We start from the raw sequence: 18,942 nt of genomic DNA on the forward strand, positions 1-18,942 counted from the left end.
AACTCTAGGAGCGTGTCCTGTAAACCGAGAATACAGTATATAGGGGCGTGATATTGAGGGTCAGGGCTATCAAATTTGTGTGATTGTTTCCAGCTGCCATATTTAGCAATGCCCAACTATTCTTACACTGTATTGACAAGACACGTTTCATAATCACACGTAAACGCTGTCACAAGAGGATTTCTGCGCTCAGTCTGGCACTGGTTTCGAAGTGAAATTGCTAAAAGAGGGCCATTGTGTTCTAAACTTCGACCTTTGAGAAAAAAATAGGACACAATAAGACATCATTGTAAAACTGGTCTCACATTTAATGACTGTAGTCTAGTTACCAGAAATGCATCTCTTAAAACCTGATCATTCAGTTATACCTCTGAAGTTATTTTGGTGTGGCACACAGACTTATGTACATAAATCCTCACAGTGTTGTCTCATGACTCCTTTAAAAACCTCAAAACAATGATTCAGACCTTTTTGAGTATGGATTTTGTATTTAGTACCAAGTGCACCATCAGCAGAGGTTGTCCCATAAAAGACACGTCCTATGCGGGAATGAACCAGTGCCATGGCACACATAAGACAGGGCTCTCGCGTGACATATAGATCATATCCGGTACATATGTACTGCTGGTCACCCTTTTCTTCACTGGTCACATCTTGCTGGATTATGGAGGTTGGCAATATTTCCTTATGTAGATGTAAGGAATTGGAGAGTGTAAACTTGCAGGCAGGGTATTTTTCAAAGATGTAGGCCCCTCCTCCCTGCTTGCGAGCTACAAGATCAATGCAGACCATGACTGCATGATGAAATGGGTGATTGTTCTTTCGACAGTCATGACCTACCGCCATGATGTTCTTTGTCTTACGATCAACCAGTACAGCCCCCACAGCCTCCATACCACTCTCCTGTGCAATTTTGGCAGCGGCAACTGCAACTACCATGTGTGCATGCATTCTTATTTTCTGTGTATCTGTGAAAAGCTGTCCTTTCAGAGCCAAAGTAATCAGTTTGTCTTCATGGAAGGAGGTGGGCCAATGCTTGCCAACTTGCTCAAACTGATTTCTTGTTAAAGGAGCACATACTGGTATCCTGACTAGAAAAGGGTCCCCTAAAGAATCATACCTAAATCTTTCTGCTGGCAACAAAGCTGATATGTCCATCTTCTTCCTACTGTCCGATACATCGCCAACAAGGCATAAAAGTACTTCTAGAGAGTGAGAACTGTTTTTACTAGCCCGCACTCTCTTAATATGCTGAAGTCCCTGCAATGGGTACAGTGAAGACAGCTCCTTTATCAGACTAGATGTGTATTTCTTGTTAAGTATGGGAGCAGCAAAAGCCTCGATCAGTTCAGGATCTTGTGACTGCTCATCAGATAGAACTGGGTAAGCAACCCATAAATCAATGTCACGTTCAAATTCTCTCTTCTTTTTTGATTGTGGCTCCATTTTCTTCTCTTCCTGTCAAGAGATTTCCAACCAAACATTAGACCAATTAACATATTTTATGATTGGTGACCATGGTGAGCTAGCAAATCAACATGGCGTTACTACAATGATCATATAAACATTTTAAATGTATATCTGAACCCCATCTTTCTAACATTTTGTCTATAAAAAGCAATAGATCACCGTTTATCCTACACAGTAGCCCTACTGCTAACTGTCTGTTTTTTTTATTTAGCACTACTTATTAAAGGTATCCTGACGACATCCAATAAAACATTATTGTCTAGACCAGGGGCGTAGACAGACATTGTTAACATTCGGGGCTTAGCCCAAACCTAACATCGGACCTTGAGTATGCTTAATGTGACCTCAGCTAGGAACATACAAATAGAATGCCAGCAACAACAAAAAAACATTCATTTGAGCTTTATGTAATATAAACATTTCATTAGACTCAGTGTTATCATGACTGTAGGTACCAAATCCGATTATATCATAAATCAAAAGGCAATTTCAGTTTCTTTATAAGTTCAGGGTTCAACATAAAAAAAATTGCGACTGGCCCCACGGGCCAGTGGGTTTGAAACTTACTGGCCCCAAGGCCATTTTTATTGGCCCCCCCTCCAAAAGTTGTAATTTATCATTGTTACAACAAAACCAAAGACTTATAAGTTATGTTATTCTGTTAACATGTTTAACCATTTATTAAACACATCCTGGATATAGAAAGAACAAAAATGAAATCACATTTCTAGTGATAAAAAATAATAAGGTAATAGTCAGCAAAACAATTGACTTCTAACCTCAAAAATGACGTGCTCTCTTCCCTGCTGACAGCCATTTCTGCACGACTGTCTGGCTGAAACTGAAACCTCTGGTCCCTCAATGCTAATTTATAAAAGCTTCCATTACATTTCATCAGTATGATACTAAGTACCCAAGTCGACACCATTCTTCTGCTGCAGTTCAATAGCCCGAGGGAACAAGGCGAACGTCTGTCCGTCTTAATTACGTGATATGCCGTTGTTATAAATCATGCAATAACATGATGTATGGAGGACCAAACCTGCCATATTTACAAATGAATGAATGAATAAATAAATGTCCACATCCATGCATTTAGACAGAAATAAACGAATATATATATTAATTAATGCACAATTGTCAATCAATAGTTACATATTTTACATGTATGTATTTATTTATTTTGTATTCATTTATGTATTGATTTATTGATTCATTCATTCATTTATATATTCATTTATTTATTCATTTATTTATTCATTCATTGTTCCCAATATGATAATGAAAGGAGGCCAGTAGGCGTGGAAACTGATGTTCAGACATTGCAATCAATCCAGAGCCATAGATTCAATCTAGCTAACGCCTGGGACACACTGGCTGCGAAGCGCCCTGGAGCGCCACAATATACTACGAATGGCGCGATGCTGTTCACACTAGGCGCGCATTTCTTCACGCCGGTCACCAAGCCTTTCACCTTCTCTGAGATTTTATTTTCTACATGTAAAGCTGACATGTACATAAACGTGGCATAGGCTACAGGCTATTTAGGCAACTCGTTGCTCCAACAATAACCGTCGCAACGGCATCCCATTCCCAACATAACGTGGCAACGTTTGGCTTTTGTTGCCGTAGTCTTTGTAAAATATGTGCTATGGGGCATACAACTCCATTTAGGACTAAGCTACTTTTCATCTTCGATGATTAACTTTGTGTCGTCAATCTTCACAAATTTCTCTTCTGCTTGATTGGGGGCTATATGCCAGATTGTCTATCTCGCTCTTACACACAGGACAAATATGTTGGTTTGACAATCAACAAGGATTTTTTATTTTAAAATGTTTACGTTTTTATCGGGGTAAACACATGGTTGGCCGGTCAGCGTAGTGAAGTTGGGTGTTAAGTGATAGCCCACAACTAACGTAGTAAAATCTTTATAACATGTTTGTTTATCCAAATATCATATATGGTGAATTAAATATTTGTTTTCAACAAGGTCGGCCAGCCTGTCCATGTAGGCTATGTTGTCCATGACAGCAAGGATGGATGTAAGGCTACATAATCGAATACAAAGCGTGGAAAACGATTAGCCAATGGTGTGTCAAATACCGCCTACCTGTTTTGATTGACACATCTCATTAACATATTGAGAAGAAGAAATACAGGAATGAATGAATGAATAAATGAATGAACACATGAATTAATAAATGAATGAATACATGAATGAATAAATAAATGAATAAATAAATGAATACACAAATAAATACATAAATAGTAGTGCTGTCAAACGATTCAAATATTTAATCGCGATTAATCGCATTAATGTCATAGTTAACTCGCGATTAATCACAATTAATCGCACATTTTTATCTATTCTAAATGTCCCTGATTTCTTTTTGTCCCAATCTTTTTTCAAATTTTAATGCTCTTATCAACATAGAAAAGTGGTTCGGATTGCTTTGTGCAAATATTTTTTTATTGAAAACAACATTGCAATCGCCTGGCTTTGACGAGGGGGCAGAGAATTCTTATCAGCTGTGTGCTTGGCCATCAAGTGGTATTTCAGACTGGACGTGCTTCGATGATAGCTCAGTTTACAACGACAAAACACACAGATCACTGGTCTTGTCAATAGAACCATTTGGCAACTTTTTAAAAGCAAACTTTCCATTCAGAATCTTATTGGCATCCATTTCGGCATCTCGCGCTCGTCATCCACTCAAAACGTAACGTTAGCCTACTACCAGAGAATGTCTAATATCCGTAAACGGGCTCTGCTACTACTCTTTAGCCAGCTCGCAAGCCAAACGAGTGTTTGGCGTGCCTGTTGTTTTGTTTCCGGTCTAGCTAGATCCGGTGTGGTGTTGTAGTTTTTCTAACGTCGGTAGTTGTTGCAACAGCATGTGAAAAAAACTACAAAGTTTGCTAGGCCAAAAAGAGCGTTAATCGCGCGATAAAATAATTGACGCCGTTAATTTGGGTTTGCATTAACGCCGTTAATAACGCGTTAAACTGACAGCACTAATAAATACATGTAAATTATAAGGTAATATTGATTGACAATTCATTATTAATTAGTACATGTATTCATTTATTTATGTCTAAATGCATGGATGTGGACATTTATTTATTCATTCATTCATTTTTAAATATGGCAGGTTTGGTCCTACATAATGATGGGCATCTGCATTTAAATTCCTAACCAGCATGGTCAACGGCCTGGAAGATGGATTGTCAACCATCCGCTTAACTGTCACGCAAACCAGGTGCTGCCTGCTAGCATGGCTGGTCAGGGATTGTTTACGAAAATTGTCGGTGCCTGTGTAAAAAAGATCCACTTATGTCTGCTTTATACGGGAACATACGACAGACGACACAGTGCATGTAAGCTCCGTAAAAAAAGCTGCTTCCGTTTGAACTCATAGCTCTACTTAGCTTTCAGCCTTCACTTTTGTGTCGCGCCAGTTCTTAAAAAATGTATTGAGATTAGAGAATTACAATTTTACAACCACTCGTCACTCACTCAACTCTTGATTTGCCAAATGTGCGCCCCACGAGCTGCAAAGTTATTTATGCATTTAGCAGAGAGCAAAACATATGAAGGATGTTAACTTTTACGATGCAAATTATTTTTATTTTTTTCAATCAATGATTTGCAGTGGCCCGATCGGGCCAGTGGGTTGCTATCTAACTGTCCCAACGTTACTTTTTACTGGCCCCGGGCCATCGCTTATGTCGAACCCTGTAAGTTAGATTGTTATCTTTAGCTGCTACTGTTTTCAAAAATCCCAAAACAACCAGATGTTTCTGCCTACGTTCTGCTATTTATTCTAGTCTCTTCCCGCTTTCACTGACCGTCACTCAGCCCGGAATATGAGACCTCCTCAGACAGTTAGAGCTAGAGACGTTCCCTTAGGTGGTGGCCGAGCCCGCGTATCTGCTTTAGTTTTTTTAATGACCTGTTCCCGTCAATGGAGGAGCTGGATTTTTGATATTATCAACGTCGTTTTTTTCTTAAAACATTTTCGTTTGTTGGCACATCTAATTCTTGCACATTTTTCCTGTAGCTTAGTTCAAAGTTAGCAACTTTATCAGGCAATCGTCTCAACTACCTAACTCTCCAACCAACCAGAACTCGTGTATCATCTTGTTAGCTAATCGAATGGTTCATAACAGGATCAGCTGATAGTAAAAACAACCTAGGTGACCATGCGTCAAGTAGCTAGCCTTGTAAGCCTACAAGTCTCGGTACCACAATGGTAGCTCAGTGAGCTTTAATTAGGGTTCCTCCGGTAGGATTAGTATTATATTTCTCCGCTAAATGGCCCAATTTTTCAAACAGTGCCTTCAAGTTGACATCATTCTGAAATACAATACGCAATTTCACCTTGGTATGTCAACATATGATTGAATTGCTCCACAGCGCGCTCCAAATTTTACAGACTCATCCTGCCCCTTGACACTAGGGTGACACCCTGTCCCGCTTTGCGTTGTGTCACACCTTTTCACCCCTTGTCCCGCACGTCGCATATTGAAAATATTGTGCGATACAGCGCAAAGCAAGACAGGTGGTCACCCTACTTGACACACGCGCAAGCTTGGCGAGACACACACACACATCCTTTCTGGAAATGGTGTGCTGACCAAGCCCCACCCTTGGTCTTTAGCTCCTGTTTCATTTTGCTTCCAATTGCAGCTCGCCGTTACGAATATAAATTATTCTTCGATGGCCATTGTTGTTTTCAACTAGAATCACCTGATAGCCGACCCGTGTTGGAGGCAGCCACGTTCGGTAAGTCCTATTTTTTAACATTTTAAGCTAGAATCAATGATTGGGTTCGTGAAAGTACACTACTCTTGAATTATGGTGAAGGTTTGAGCTCTTTGAGACCTTTAGATTGTGAGTTTGAAGTGATGGAAAACCAAACTCAAAAAGTAGCTTGCGTTTTCCCTCTGTGTAATTAGTGAATCATTTAGCATCTCGGCGAATTCATCAAAAAGGTAGAGGAGGGCAGCTTTTAGGAGAACACGCGATTCCCCACAGACCAAGGCTCAGAATTGTGATTTTTGTCGTGAAAGTCTTTGTAATTGGAGTGAGTTAGGACGCAAGGGAGACCGCATAGGTTTAGGCGGCAGCCATGCTTTGATCGCGTCATGTTCATAAATTCACAGTTCGGTCTACACAAAAAAAAGACGAGCAGGGCAGCCTTCCAGATAATTGGGGAATTGTGCTTTTAGCCAGATGTTTTTTTAGTTATTTGTGGAAAACTTGTAAGTGGAGTGAGACTGCATCCCGGGGTACATTGTTTTGACGTTAGCCTGAACAGTCAGACTTGGCTCGCTCACTGGCAGTGTGTAAACAATATTGTATTTAACTCAATTCTCCTCCAAAAAAGTCAGGGAGGACTGCTTTTTGTAGACAAGAGCTTTTTGTAGACAAGGGATCTTTCAAAATTAAGCCCATTTCATTCGTCATTTGCCTGAGAAAGCGACCAACGTTAGCCAGGCTAGTTTCACTCGGTCAGCCTATTTAAAGGTCTCTGACAGTCAGAATCATTGTTTCCAGGCAAAGGTCTTTTCTCAGATGTGTATATATTGACCAGTTTAGAGCTTAATACTCTATGCCCACTAAATACCCATGTTTAGAGTGACTTTGCATGGCCGGGTCTCCATCAGGTCAACACATTTGGATTCAAGTGCCACTGCATTTCACAGTCAAAACTGTAGTTTATGTAAAGTGTAGATGTAAAAAGCTACGGTCACTTTTTTTTAACATTTAGAGGGAAATTCACATATATGGCATAACTTATCCAGAACAATGTTCTGCAGTATGCAAAATAATAAAATAATTTTATAGAGCTATTAAATATAAATGTTAATTGTTACATCTAAATCTAAATGTTAAATCTAAATGTTAAATCTAAATGTTAAATCTAAATAGTTGAATATTTAGCTAAATATTTAGCTAATTATTTAGCTTAGTAGTTAAATATTTAGCTAAATATTTAGAGACGAGCCAATATCCGAGCTCCTGGCAGTAGCAGTGCACACAGCCCCGCCCATAGCCGGATCAGTAGGTGCAATGTGGGTGACAGGACTCAAACATGGCTAGTTCATTCCAGTTATGAGAGATCGAACGCCCCGTTATGGAAGGTGTAAGGGCAGCCTCCAAGGTGCAGGTCCACCGATGGTGCCGTCCACATCATTAATGTTAAGTGGTTTTCATTTTAACTTCTTAATATAACTTGGAGGAAGTTACATTACCTAGCTAGCTAGCTAGAGTTAGCTAACATTTGTCAGAGCGACACGGATGCTAAAGACTCGGATGCTTAGTTAGTGCGATCGCTAATTACAGTACCTTAAAACCCTTCAAAGTCAATTGACGCTTGAGAAAGACAAAGCCTTAAATCTCCCGAACCGTACATGCCAGAAACTAATGGCTGTGTTGTGTCCCCTTATTTGTATGTCCCCAAAACTTTTTTTCACACTGGTTTCAAGACCTGGAGGCATGCCAATATAATTGTACAATAGTATTATGTATTTCACCATAATAAACCAATGGTTTGGCTTTATATTATTCATCATGTAGCCAATAGTCTACTGAATCCAAAACTTTAAGGCACTTCACTGTAGGCCAAAGTATGACTCTTTCAGAGGCCATGATATCAACATAGTACCAGGGAGACTTCACCCCTCTTGAACTTGAAGGGGCTTTATTGCCATATCTGACATTTAACATGTGGGCTCTTGTTTCAGGTCTCCACACCAGTGGTGCAGACAGGCACTTCCAGCTCTGCTACCACTGTCACATCACTGAGATCAGTAAGTAAAGTTGTGTTATATAGCTAGAAAATGTTTGTTACTTTGAGTGAAATCAGTAATGCAGCTCAAAAAAGGAAATCCATTTAATCACTTTTTATTTAGATTTACATTTAGATTAAACATTTAGATTTAACAGTTTTATAAAATATTGTATTATTTTGCATACTGCAGAACATTGCTCTGGGTAAGTTATGACATGTATTTAGATGAATTTCCCTCTAAATGTTAAAAAAGTGACCGTTAAAAATTGTGCTGCATTTATTTGTGCTAAATGTGCAAAAAATTTGCAGGATTAACGGACGTGCAACTTTTTACAAACGGCGTCCCATATTGACGTCCCACCTTCCTCTAGCTGGACAACTTCTCTTCAGCCCTGACCCCAGGACAGCTTCATCCAACTGGCCTGCCCTGACTACAAGTCCTGCTTGCCCCTGCCTGCCAGCCCTCCAGAGACAGACAGTCACCCCACAGACACAGTAGCTCTGCAGACTGCTTTTTGGAGGACATTGTCGGAAGGACAAACCAGCATTTTTTACTTTCATGAAAGTCTAAATGTTTAACCCTTTCCATGTCTGTCAGAAATATTGATCTATCAAGCATTGCACAGTCAGTCGGTGAACAAGTTTAAGAAAGTTTATTGCTTGCGGCCGGCCCACAAGGAGACAAAAACATCACACGCCATTGTGCTACAAAGTTTGTCTGCTAGCATGTTGTGCTAGCTAGCTATTTAAGCAGCCCTGCTTTTTACAGTCAGTGGTTAAGACAAAGGCATGCAAATGTTCCATGGCTCTTCTTCATTGGCTCCTTGCATAGACCTGGTGTGCGTGTTGAGCGAGTTGGCAGCCCAGGTCTCCTTGTTTACATATGCCTAGTGTTACCCAAAGTTCAGATTTGGGGGTAGGCCTCTCTCTACACACAAGGAATGCTGAACACAGAATCATTCTTATACAGGATAAATGTGTTGCATCTTCAATTTTCCCAACAATGTCCCAGCATGCCAAGCTGCTGACTGGGTGTCTTAAGTTATGAATCCAGTTCCAGTGATAGATTTTTGACCTGAATCCAATGATTATTCATCTGAATAAAAACCACTCAAGAGAAGTACTTTTTTAATGGGATTCACTGAGTTGCTAGTTTCTGCTCCACCATTGTGTAATAAAAAATATAATTTAGGACAGCATTTACATTTGTTATCCTTTCGATTACACACATTTAGTCAATGGGCCTCATTCTCTAACGCAATTGAGAACATTTTAAGAAGGAATTTCTTCGGAATTGGATTTAGGAAAACATTTGGCATTCAAGTTCTCTCATCTGGGATTTGTTCTGAACTTCAGAAGACTTTCTGAACTCGAAATAGCAGGGGTAAATCTGCTTTGAGTTGTCTCAAATGCGTTTCCTTAAAAAACCACAAGGATCAAAGGACTTGCATTTAAAAAAACTGTGTCTGAAGTTATGAGAAATTGTTGGTGATTGCGTTCACATCAACTCAGTGCCACCGCTCCCATAACGCGCACTACGTGCTGTGCGTAGGGCACCAAGTCTTGAAGGGGCACCAAAAAATTGGCAACTGAAAAATCATCATAGTTATTAGAATTTTAATGCCGATATTATTTCAGTAGGCCTATATAAATATTAGCCACCTTTTAGGCATGTATATCACAAAACAGGCAAAACAAGAGATGTATTAAATTGCTCAAAAAACATAAAAATTCTCATTCTGGATATCAAAAATTGCATTTTGGTAGCAAGAATTCGAATTTTGGATTTCAACAATTCAATTCTGGATATCAACAATTCATTGGTTGCATGATAAAACAGCTTGTCATACTTACTGAGAAAGCTTGGAATCGTATTTTTGATAAAGAATTTAAATTTTTGATATCAAGGACTCATTGGTTAAATGATAAAACGGCTCGCCATAACAGACATCCTTGGCTCGCCATAACAGACATCCTTTAAATAATTATAATAATTAACCTTGCTTAGTGTGTACACTGTTAGATCCAGTGGAGAATTCCACTGCTCATCTTACTGGTATGATGTTGCACCGATGCACCTGTGCAACAGTTGCTTTTCCCTTAGAAATAACTTGCATTCCTGTTGCTTTCCTAATTGTGTCGATTCTGACTGCACACGTCACTGCTGTTGCATGCCCTTATAAGGAGCTGTTGGGACGTGTATGTATGCAAATCAGGAGCACGAGGACACGCTTTCAACTTAAAAAAACTTTTCCCGGGGAGCACAGCTCAGAAAACCTCTGCTGCATAGGAACACATTTTCAAGCGTTCATGAATTTGGCGGATGTCTTTTTCTTACATTGTTTTTCCGAAGCCCGTAAGAAACCATTCAGAAGAAACTTGTTTAAAATGTTCGAGAATGAGGCTCAATGTTCTTAAACTCAACCGATTGTTGTCATTTTACCATAGTGTTCATTTTGAACAGACATCGGTGTTTGGGAAGATGACTGTATATTTCCACATTTTATATTTGTATTTTCACCGTAAGTTTGGTCGTTAATTTCATTTGGAAGTGGTATTAAAAGGTTTTAAGTCTTAAATTTAACTAGTTTATATCTGTAGACACCCTGTGAAGCCCCCACCCCCCACTCCAGAGACAGTTGGTGACAGAGGTGCAGACATTAAGTTAAACATAGTCATGCCTTAAGAGTAGAGTAAAAAAGAGATTGAATGTGTAAATGTATGTTGAAACTCTGATTTGGTGGATGTCAGTTTAGGCAAAGGTAACCTTTTAAACCTCTAGGTTTAAAAATAATTCAGATTTAATTGGAACTCTCTTTTATACATTTATAGTTGGATTTAACATTTAACAGACATTTAATTCATTTATCAAGTTGTTTAACTCAAACAACCATGACACAATATGGTGTACAAAGCTGCAGTCAGATTTGGCGAAATTGTTGTTTGATGTAATCTTTTGTTGATGTCTGTTGCTTTGCAATCCAGTTTAGCCGAGCTAACTAACATTGTTTTTAGCTAGCTTGCATTACCATTCAATCGCCAAAAAAACATTTGTAAAAATAGCTTGCTAATCGGGCAGAACTTGTTAATGCAGGAGACTCCGAGACCTTAGCGCGTCACTCGCATCTCCTCATATCACGCAGTCGGAGCACAGCTAGATAATCAGCGTCAACGCTCTTGGGTATCCACCATGCAGTGCGAAATGTCAAAAAACGCTTGTTGTATTCGTTCAGTTAGATGTTTGCAATGTTATTGTTTGTTAGTTAATATACTCTTGTTAGTCACCCTGATTGTGCATCTTGTGTAGTTTCATGGGGGCAGTGAGTCGGCTACAGTATAGCCATAGGCTAGTTTTGCAAGGAATTGATCATCACTTCTGCCCTAGCCCAGTGACACCCATGACTACTGTGAAGGGTGCATTTACTGAGGCTCTGGAAAGATATAAACTCAAGAAGAGTTTTAAGGTCCCTGTATTCAAGCCGTTTTCGGGATCTCTGTGTCAATAAATCAAAAATAGTTTTGACAGATGGTTTTACAAACCTCATTGGCTTCAAGATGACATTCGGAAGTATCATGTGCAATTTTACCTTGAAATGTCAACCGTTCTTAACCTTTGTCCCAAAGCTGACCAAAGGTAATACTCTGCCCTTTTGATTCATAAAATCTCAGCAGTTGGTGTGTAGCAGAGAGGATAGAGAGACTGACTTGTAACTAGGGCTGCCGCGATTCGTCGATGTCGCTGAAAATGCTTCGACATCAATATTTTTAATCGACACATCTTTTAAAACAAATTTTTTACTATAAAAAATACAAAAAACGCTTCAATTCATTATAACAAGTGTTCTTCTTCAATATCACATTGTAATTGGTGCTTGCATGACGTCAGTCGTTGTTGGCTCAAGTCATTGGTCGGCTCCAGTCAACGCTCAAATATCATGGCAGATGCAGAGTCCGACTTGGTTCCAAAACCCGAGTCCTCAAATACCCGAGGCTTCAAAAGTATGGGAATACTTCGACTTAATGCTATCACCAAACAATAAGGTGGTTTGTACACTGTGCAAAGTTTCAATGGCTTACCACAGCAGCACCTGCGCTATGCACGAGCACCTGAAAAGAAAACATACAGGCGCAAAAAAGGCAAAACCACCGTTATCTGGTGTTGTCTATTCATGTTTATAAGGGATAGCCTTTTTAATCTATGTTGTCATTGTAGCTGCTAAATACACGCATTATTAAAGCTATAAAGTTGTCTGCCTGCTACCTTAGAGTTTCCATTGAATAAATGTTTAGGTAGGTTAGAATCAGGGTTTATTCTACGTTGGTCGATAAGATGGCTCTCCAGGTTAGCTCTTGCTATTTAGCTAACTTGTTAACCGTAACCATGACGCTTTGCTAGGACAATGGAGGCATATGAAGTGATTTAAAGACGTTAGCCCTACTCCGGCTCTAGAGTGTGGTAAATGTAGACCACCTGGTTCTTGGATAATTGGCAAATATCGCCATCTAATCATTACCGAACTGGCATAAGCACCAGCCCAGAACCAGCACCTTGGAATTTTTGGTTTAAAAGGGGTGTGTGTTCGTGTATGTTGGGATATGTTATGTACCTTATCTAAATATTTTAATTAACGTTGGAGTTGATAGTTTAAACCTACAGTTTTGTTTAAAAAATAAATAAAAAATTATCGTTTAGATTCATCGACTAATCGCTAAAATAGTCTACAGATTAATCGAAAGAAAAATAGTCGTTAGTGGCAGCCCTACTTCAAATCCCCATTCAGCTTATTGTTGTTGGCCAAACATGAAGTCGTTTTGCTTCTACATTGTACATTTTTATAATATTTTGCCATTTTGAGGAGGAACCCGCATCGATGCTTGCAGCTATATTTTACCTAATTTTCTTCATTTATTTTAATCAGTGGCGGTGATTAAAACCACTCACTGGGCACTCACTGACCTGGAGATTTAGCTGGCTGTGCTCAGGATGGCCAAAAAACACAAAGAAATATGAGAACATTATTGAGACGTTATTATACAACAAATACCATAATATGTAGCATGTTGAAAGTGTTTATGTAGTCTTGGCTCTTCCTCGTGTTTAGTGGAGACTTAAAATCGACACTGGCTGACCCTGAATAGGGTAGCCCTTGCAAGTGATCCCCAAAAACCCTGTAAAAAGTAATACACAACATCCGAGTTGGACTGTTATTAAACATCTGATGCTATAATGTGTTCCAGGTGGAGGGTGTAAGCTGTCTTGTGTCAACCTCTTGTTGAGTGTGCTGTAGACTGAGCTGACTGGAGATGGGACCCTGAGCTGACTGGAGATAGTAGACTGAGCTGGCTGAACATGGGAGACTGAGCTGTGTCAACATAATCAAACGAGCAATAGGTCTCGGTCTGCTCTAAAAGTTATTTCCCGACCTTTAACCTTCGTCATTGTCTTTCTAACTCAATCTTTAAACATCTTAAGATTATGTTTTTTAATCTCTTCACTCTATAGCCTTTATTGTACAAAAAACATGGGATCGGACACTCGGACGACTAGAGGAGCATGGTATTCCACATCAGATTATAGGTCTTCTTTGTCCTGCCCATCCTGTCTGTGCTTTTATTAAGCATGCAATGTCTGTCAACTAATTTCCAAATAAAATGTGGTGCACTTGAGATAGTGGCAGCAAAATTGATTTTGCAGTAGGTTATTTGTATACACTGACCCCACTGTACATCTTGCTATACAAAATACAGAAAACCTTCTCCAGAGCTGCATTTTCACTCTTGCGTGGTTTAGCTATATTTGTTGTGTGGGTAAAGTTACTGTAACACCCCTGTGAAATCCAGCATTACCTAGCACAGTGGTTCCCAACCCTGGTCCTCAGGGCACCCCTGTCCCGCATGTTTTAGATGTTTCCCTGCTCCAACACACCTGATTCAAATGAATGGGTCGTTATCTAGTTAGGCAGAAACCTGTTAACGACCATTCATTTGAATCAGGTGTGTTGGAGCAGGGAAACATATCAAACGTGCAGGACGGGGTCCCCGAGGACCAGGCTTGAAGACCTCTGATCTAAAACATGCAGGACAGGCGTGCCCTGAGGACCAGGTTTGGGAACCACTGACCGAGCATATGGTTCTGAATTTAGGTTGAATCTTTCCACTGCTTGTTATGCAAGAATGCTTTCTTTGCTATCAAAATCATGCAATTGCAATGGACTCTGAACAAACTGGACCAACTAGCTTCAGTAAATGGGTAGATTAAATCGTTTAATAGTGCACATGCGCGTTTTATGCTAATGAGGTTTGTTTTCCAAGTGGGCTGAGATGTCAACATGCATTGATAAGTGTTACTGATGTGGTATACCTACTCTTGACCAATTATAATTACGTATGTCATTGATTCATGTCATTATTATATTTAGGCAACACACACAAAACAATGTGCATTTATTTGAACAATGTTCTGCACATTTCATTATCACTTAACTGTTAACTGTTAACAAATATGCTCGTTTAAGTGGAATGTGGCAATGTTTCTTTGGAGAATACCTGAATTAGCCATTTGTTTTACTTTTATTCCATACATTTGAAGCCCAGTCGACCACTGACAATATACCGGCTCACAAATGCACGTCAATGTTTACTTCCTACTTTACTCGCATTGAATATCGGGGTATACGATTGGTGGATTTTAAGAAGGTGTCTTGTATACGAGGTCTTATTGGATGCGGACCATAGTTGTCCGGAAAACATGCCTAAGTCGATAAAGAAACAAAATGTTTGTTCCTCGAAAAATGTGCAAGAACTGGACATGCCAACAAATGTAAGGGTTGTAGAAAAGTTTTAAAGCGATACAGAAAAATCCAGCTCCTCCATCGCCAGCGATCGTTCAAATGCACGATTTTGAGCTTCGGCCCACCACCTATCTGACATGCTTGAAACACTAGTTATTTTAACAGACTATTACAGCATGTTACGAAAACAAACGCATCTCACTTTTTTGGGGTCAAGATATTAAAATTACATTCAGGGCTACACTCAAAAGGTTGAGTGTAAAAATGGCCGGCGACGCTCCTGGTGTAGACTAGAGAAACCAAATAGACTTGTACCTGTACTGTATTTGACATTCTTTCGTATTTTGTCTTTCGCTTTGAAAAGTGAACCCCAAAGCAAGTTGATAAGCTACCACACTCGTCACTGCTAGCTAACCTACTAGCTAGCTAGCCAAAGAGTTGGCAAAAAACAGTATGCATTCAAATATATGTAGCGTTGGCTTGCAAAATAAATTGACAAGATAGTAACAACATATGAACCACTAACCCCATTTGCTCACCGATTAGAGTTTGGTTCCTTAAATGGCGACGAATAACGTGGTCCAGGTGTTATACCCCAACTGGTTTAAGCTAACTGGTTGCCGTAAGTATGCCAGCTGTGTTCACCTAATAGCAGCAGCTGCGTTTTGCCTCTCACCAGATTCAGTACACGTCATACTTTGCGACAACCAGTCGCTAGTGTGTGAGCCAAGCATAGGCTGTTTATCAGAGAACGCAAGTAACGCTACATTCTCCTCAAGCGTCCTTGCGAGAATGGTCTTGCAAGGACGGAGAATGAATTGAGATGGTTAGGGTTTTGGACTCGCAGCATTATGATAACACTGACGAACTACAAAAACTAGATAACAAAGCTAAAAAATGGTCCCTCTACCTCTAATTTTACGTTTTTTGTAGCCCTTGCTAGTACCTAATGTTAACTAGGTTATCGAAAAGTTGGAGCAAATTTACAAATTAGCCGTTTCATCAATAAAATAAGAACATTTTCAGGGACTACAATGCCTATTTCTCGTCACATTATAATTCAGATGCTGATTTACACGTACTGTTTAGCTGAAATATGAAAAGTAAAAAATTACAGTTGTGAGGTTTGTCCGCCTCGCTTGACATCTTGCAATGACTTCTGGGGAATCAGAAGCGTTCTCGCTGGTCAAGTCACCACCCGATGCATCCTTGATAAAAGGGGCGGATCAAGAACATTTCCGGGTATTTTTGGCGTTCTTGGTGACTTGTGTTCTTTGGATTGGAACTGTACTTGGGCTATGAAAGATGACGTCAAACGAGTTCGCAAGAACACAAGACCGGAAAAAAAAGCGGATTGATAAACAGCCAATATAACTAGAGTAAGCTACTTTTGTCTTCCAAGATGGCGTCCCCATTAATTTCTATGAAAAGTGCTCAGTGGAGCAGTGAGCCAAGCGAGAGCGCGAGACTGGACGCGGCCATATTTCCACTTCCGTGTCTTCCGGTCTAGCTTTAAAAAGTGGCTCTTTATTCCCTAGCTCCGAGACCTCGTGCATGCTTGCAACTAGCTGTACACGTCATACTTTGCGACAACCAGTTGCGAGCATAGATTTATATGGTTACAAGCGTGTGGGCATTGCAGTTGCAGAATCTATGGGCAGAATGGGGTAGGCCTACAAGTCCGATAAGAATCAGACACATGATGCAAACTTAACGGAAATGTATTCTGTCTCTGTATACAGTGCCGCCGCTCCCATAACGCGCACTACGCGCTGTGCGTAGGGCACCAAGCCTGAGGGGGCACCAAAAATTTGCCAACTGAAAAATCATCATAGTTATTATAATTATAATGCCGATATTATTTCAGTAGGCCTATATAAATATTACGCACCTTTTAGGCATGTTTATCACAAAACAGGCAAAACAAGAGATATATTTAATTGCTCAAAAAACGTTACGATGGTGCCCCCCCCCCACCCCCACCCCACAAAAAAACAAATACACACTCAACTTTCCAAGCTCGCCGTGGGTGCCCTTTTCTATCTCAGTGGCCTGACAAACTTTGACAGTAGGCTAGGTAAACTTTTCGAAAATGGCCTCAAAAAGACAACAGGAGTCAGGGGCAGAAAAAGAAATGAACTGCAAGATGATGCCCGTGCATCACTTTCAGGTAAGTCCATGTTTAATTATTGTTAAATACGGGAAATATGCTGCAAACTTATTGTTAGCCTATGCATACACCTCGAACTAGCTGACGTTATTGCTAATTTTAGCACACTCAAATATGTTAGGTGCAAACTAAATTTAGATTTTACTGTTAAACAATATCTATGCATTTGAAATAACTGACGCCAGCTAGATGTTACTTTACTGTACATTCTATGATGCTTTTATATTCGATTGATCAAATAGTTTTTAAATGAGTAATAAAGGTGGAGAGCTCCTTGGCTGCATGCTTTCAGTTTAAAATGTTTATAATTAATTTGGAAAACCATGCTAAGAAACGTAAGGGTGGGGCTGAAAAATTAAGAGACAAAAATACATCATGCACTCAAATAAAGGCCCCAAAATGTTGCTCATTGCGCGCTCGCATTAACTCCGTAACCAGCATCATATTAAACACAGAATGTGGATGCATTGACAGGCCAGCTGTGGTTGTGGTGGTGGTGGTGGGGGGGGGGGGGCGGCGGCATCATAAAGGAATTATGCGTAGGGAACCAAAATGGCTAGCGGCGGCACTGACTGTATAGTATTCCTTTCACTTGTTTTTTTAGAAATAGGCTATAGGGCTAAATATAAGGCTATTCTAGATGGAACTCATCACATATGATTCTTTTTTCCTTCGTGATATGAGTATGATTTCTAACGCATTGTATCGGATGAAATAAACTGTTAACATGAACAGCTCTGTCGTTGTACTCGCCAGGCAAAGAAAGCTTAATAGTTATTTTGGTAACCGAAATCTTCCATAATGCAGACTTACCATAGCTTACTGTCAACTTTATATTCAAAAGATATGCCTCGAATTTCACACTGCCTTCAATTTCACATCAGTGTCAAAATGTAACCTGTGTTTTATATGTTCAACCTAGAAAACCAAACGTCTATTAATGGATAATAACGTGATCTAACAAGACGTGTTAATAATGTAATAAATAAAAGCTCGAGAAGTGTGTATACTTTATTGAACATTTGCCTTTGAAAGGGGCATATTCATAGAACCATATAGGCTACAAGACGTTTCCATCAGATGTAAGTGGGGGTGAAACATAATCACTGAGGACCTTCATTGTCCCACAAAAGCAGTCTGGCGTGATGACACAATCAAAAAAAGAATAATGGGTGTGTTTAACAAAAGCTTCTGAAGGCAAGACTGATATTATGTAAATATATATCATTTCCTATTGTGGTTAACAGTTAAAGTATTAATCTTCGTCTTGGCTCCAGATAGACATGTCAACAATATGCTCGCGCTTAACATAATATATTTGCCTACATGTCATGAACGTTTTTACGAAAAATTAAATCTGTTTTAAAATAACTGGAATAAACTATATTAACAACATTTCATGTGTGTGACAACAATTTGCTAAACTTGCTACAACAAAGCAGGCAACTCAAGCCATTTCTCCCTGTGATCATTCAATATAAGTCTATGGCTCATTCAGCTCAATGTAAATCGGCTATCGGCCAATGTGAACTTTTGTGCTCGTGCCCTGTTAGTATCCGCAAGCGCATTTGCGGGCAACTTTTATTGACGTAGGCAAATAATGTTTCACCCCCACTTACATCTGATGGAAACGTCTTGTAGCCTATAATGTTCTGTGAATAAGCCCCTTTCAAAGGCAAACGTTCAAAAAAGTTAATTTTAGACATAGTTC

General features: G+C 39.6%; 1 protein-coding gene across 1 annotated transcript; it reads right to left on the bottom strand.

Moving 5' to 3' along the window:
- Window positions 1-287: 287 nt before the first annotated feature.
- On the bottom strand, window positions 288-15,755 carry adat3 (adenosine deaminase tRNA specific 3). The gene is made up of 2 exons (XM_084689733.1): window positions 15,601-15,755; window positions 288-1,458 (listed from the first exon to the last, which is right to left on the bottom strand). Exon 2 carries the CDS (start codon window positions 1,444-1,446, stop codon window positions 400-402), a length of 1,047 nt encoding a protein of 348 aa, XP_084545859.1. The 5' UTR covers window positions 1,447-1,458; window positions 15,601-15,755; the 3' UTR covers window positions 288-399.
- Between the last annotated feature and the right edge of the window lie 3,187 nt (window positions 15,756-18,942).

Source organism: Hypomesus nipponensis, chromosome 23, assembly GCF_054491055.1.
Source record: "Hypomesus nipponensis isolate SF chromosome 23, ASM5449105v1, whole genome shotgun sequence".
Taxonomy (NCBI): Eukaryota; Metazoa; Chordata; class Actinopteri; order Osmeriformes; family Osmeridae; genus Hypomesus; species Hypomesus nipponensis.

What these genes read in the sequence shown, in the direction of transcription:
- adat3 (XM_084689733.1), bottom strand. Translation starts at nt 1,446, where the DNA reads ATGGAGCCACAATCAAAAAAGAAGAGAGAATTTGAACGTGACATTGAT.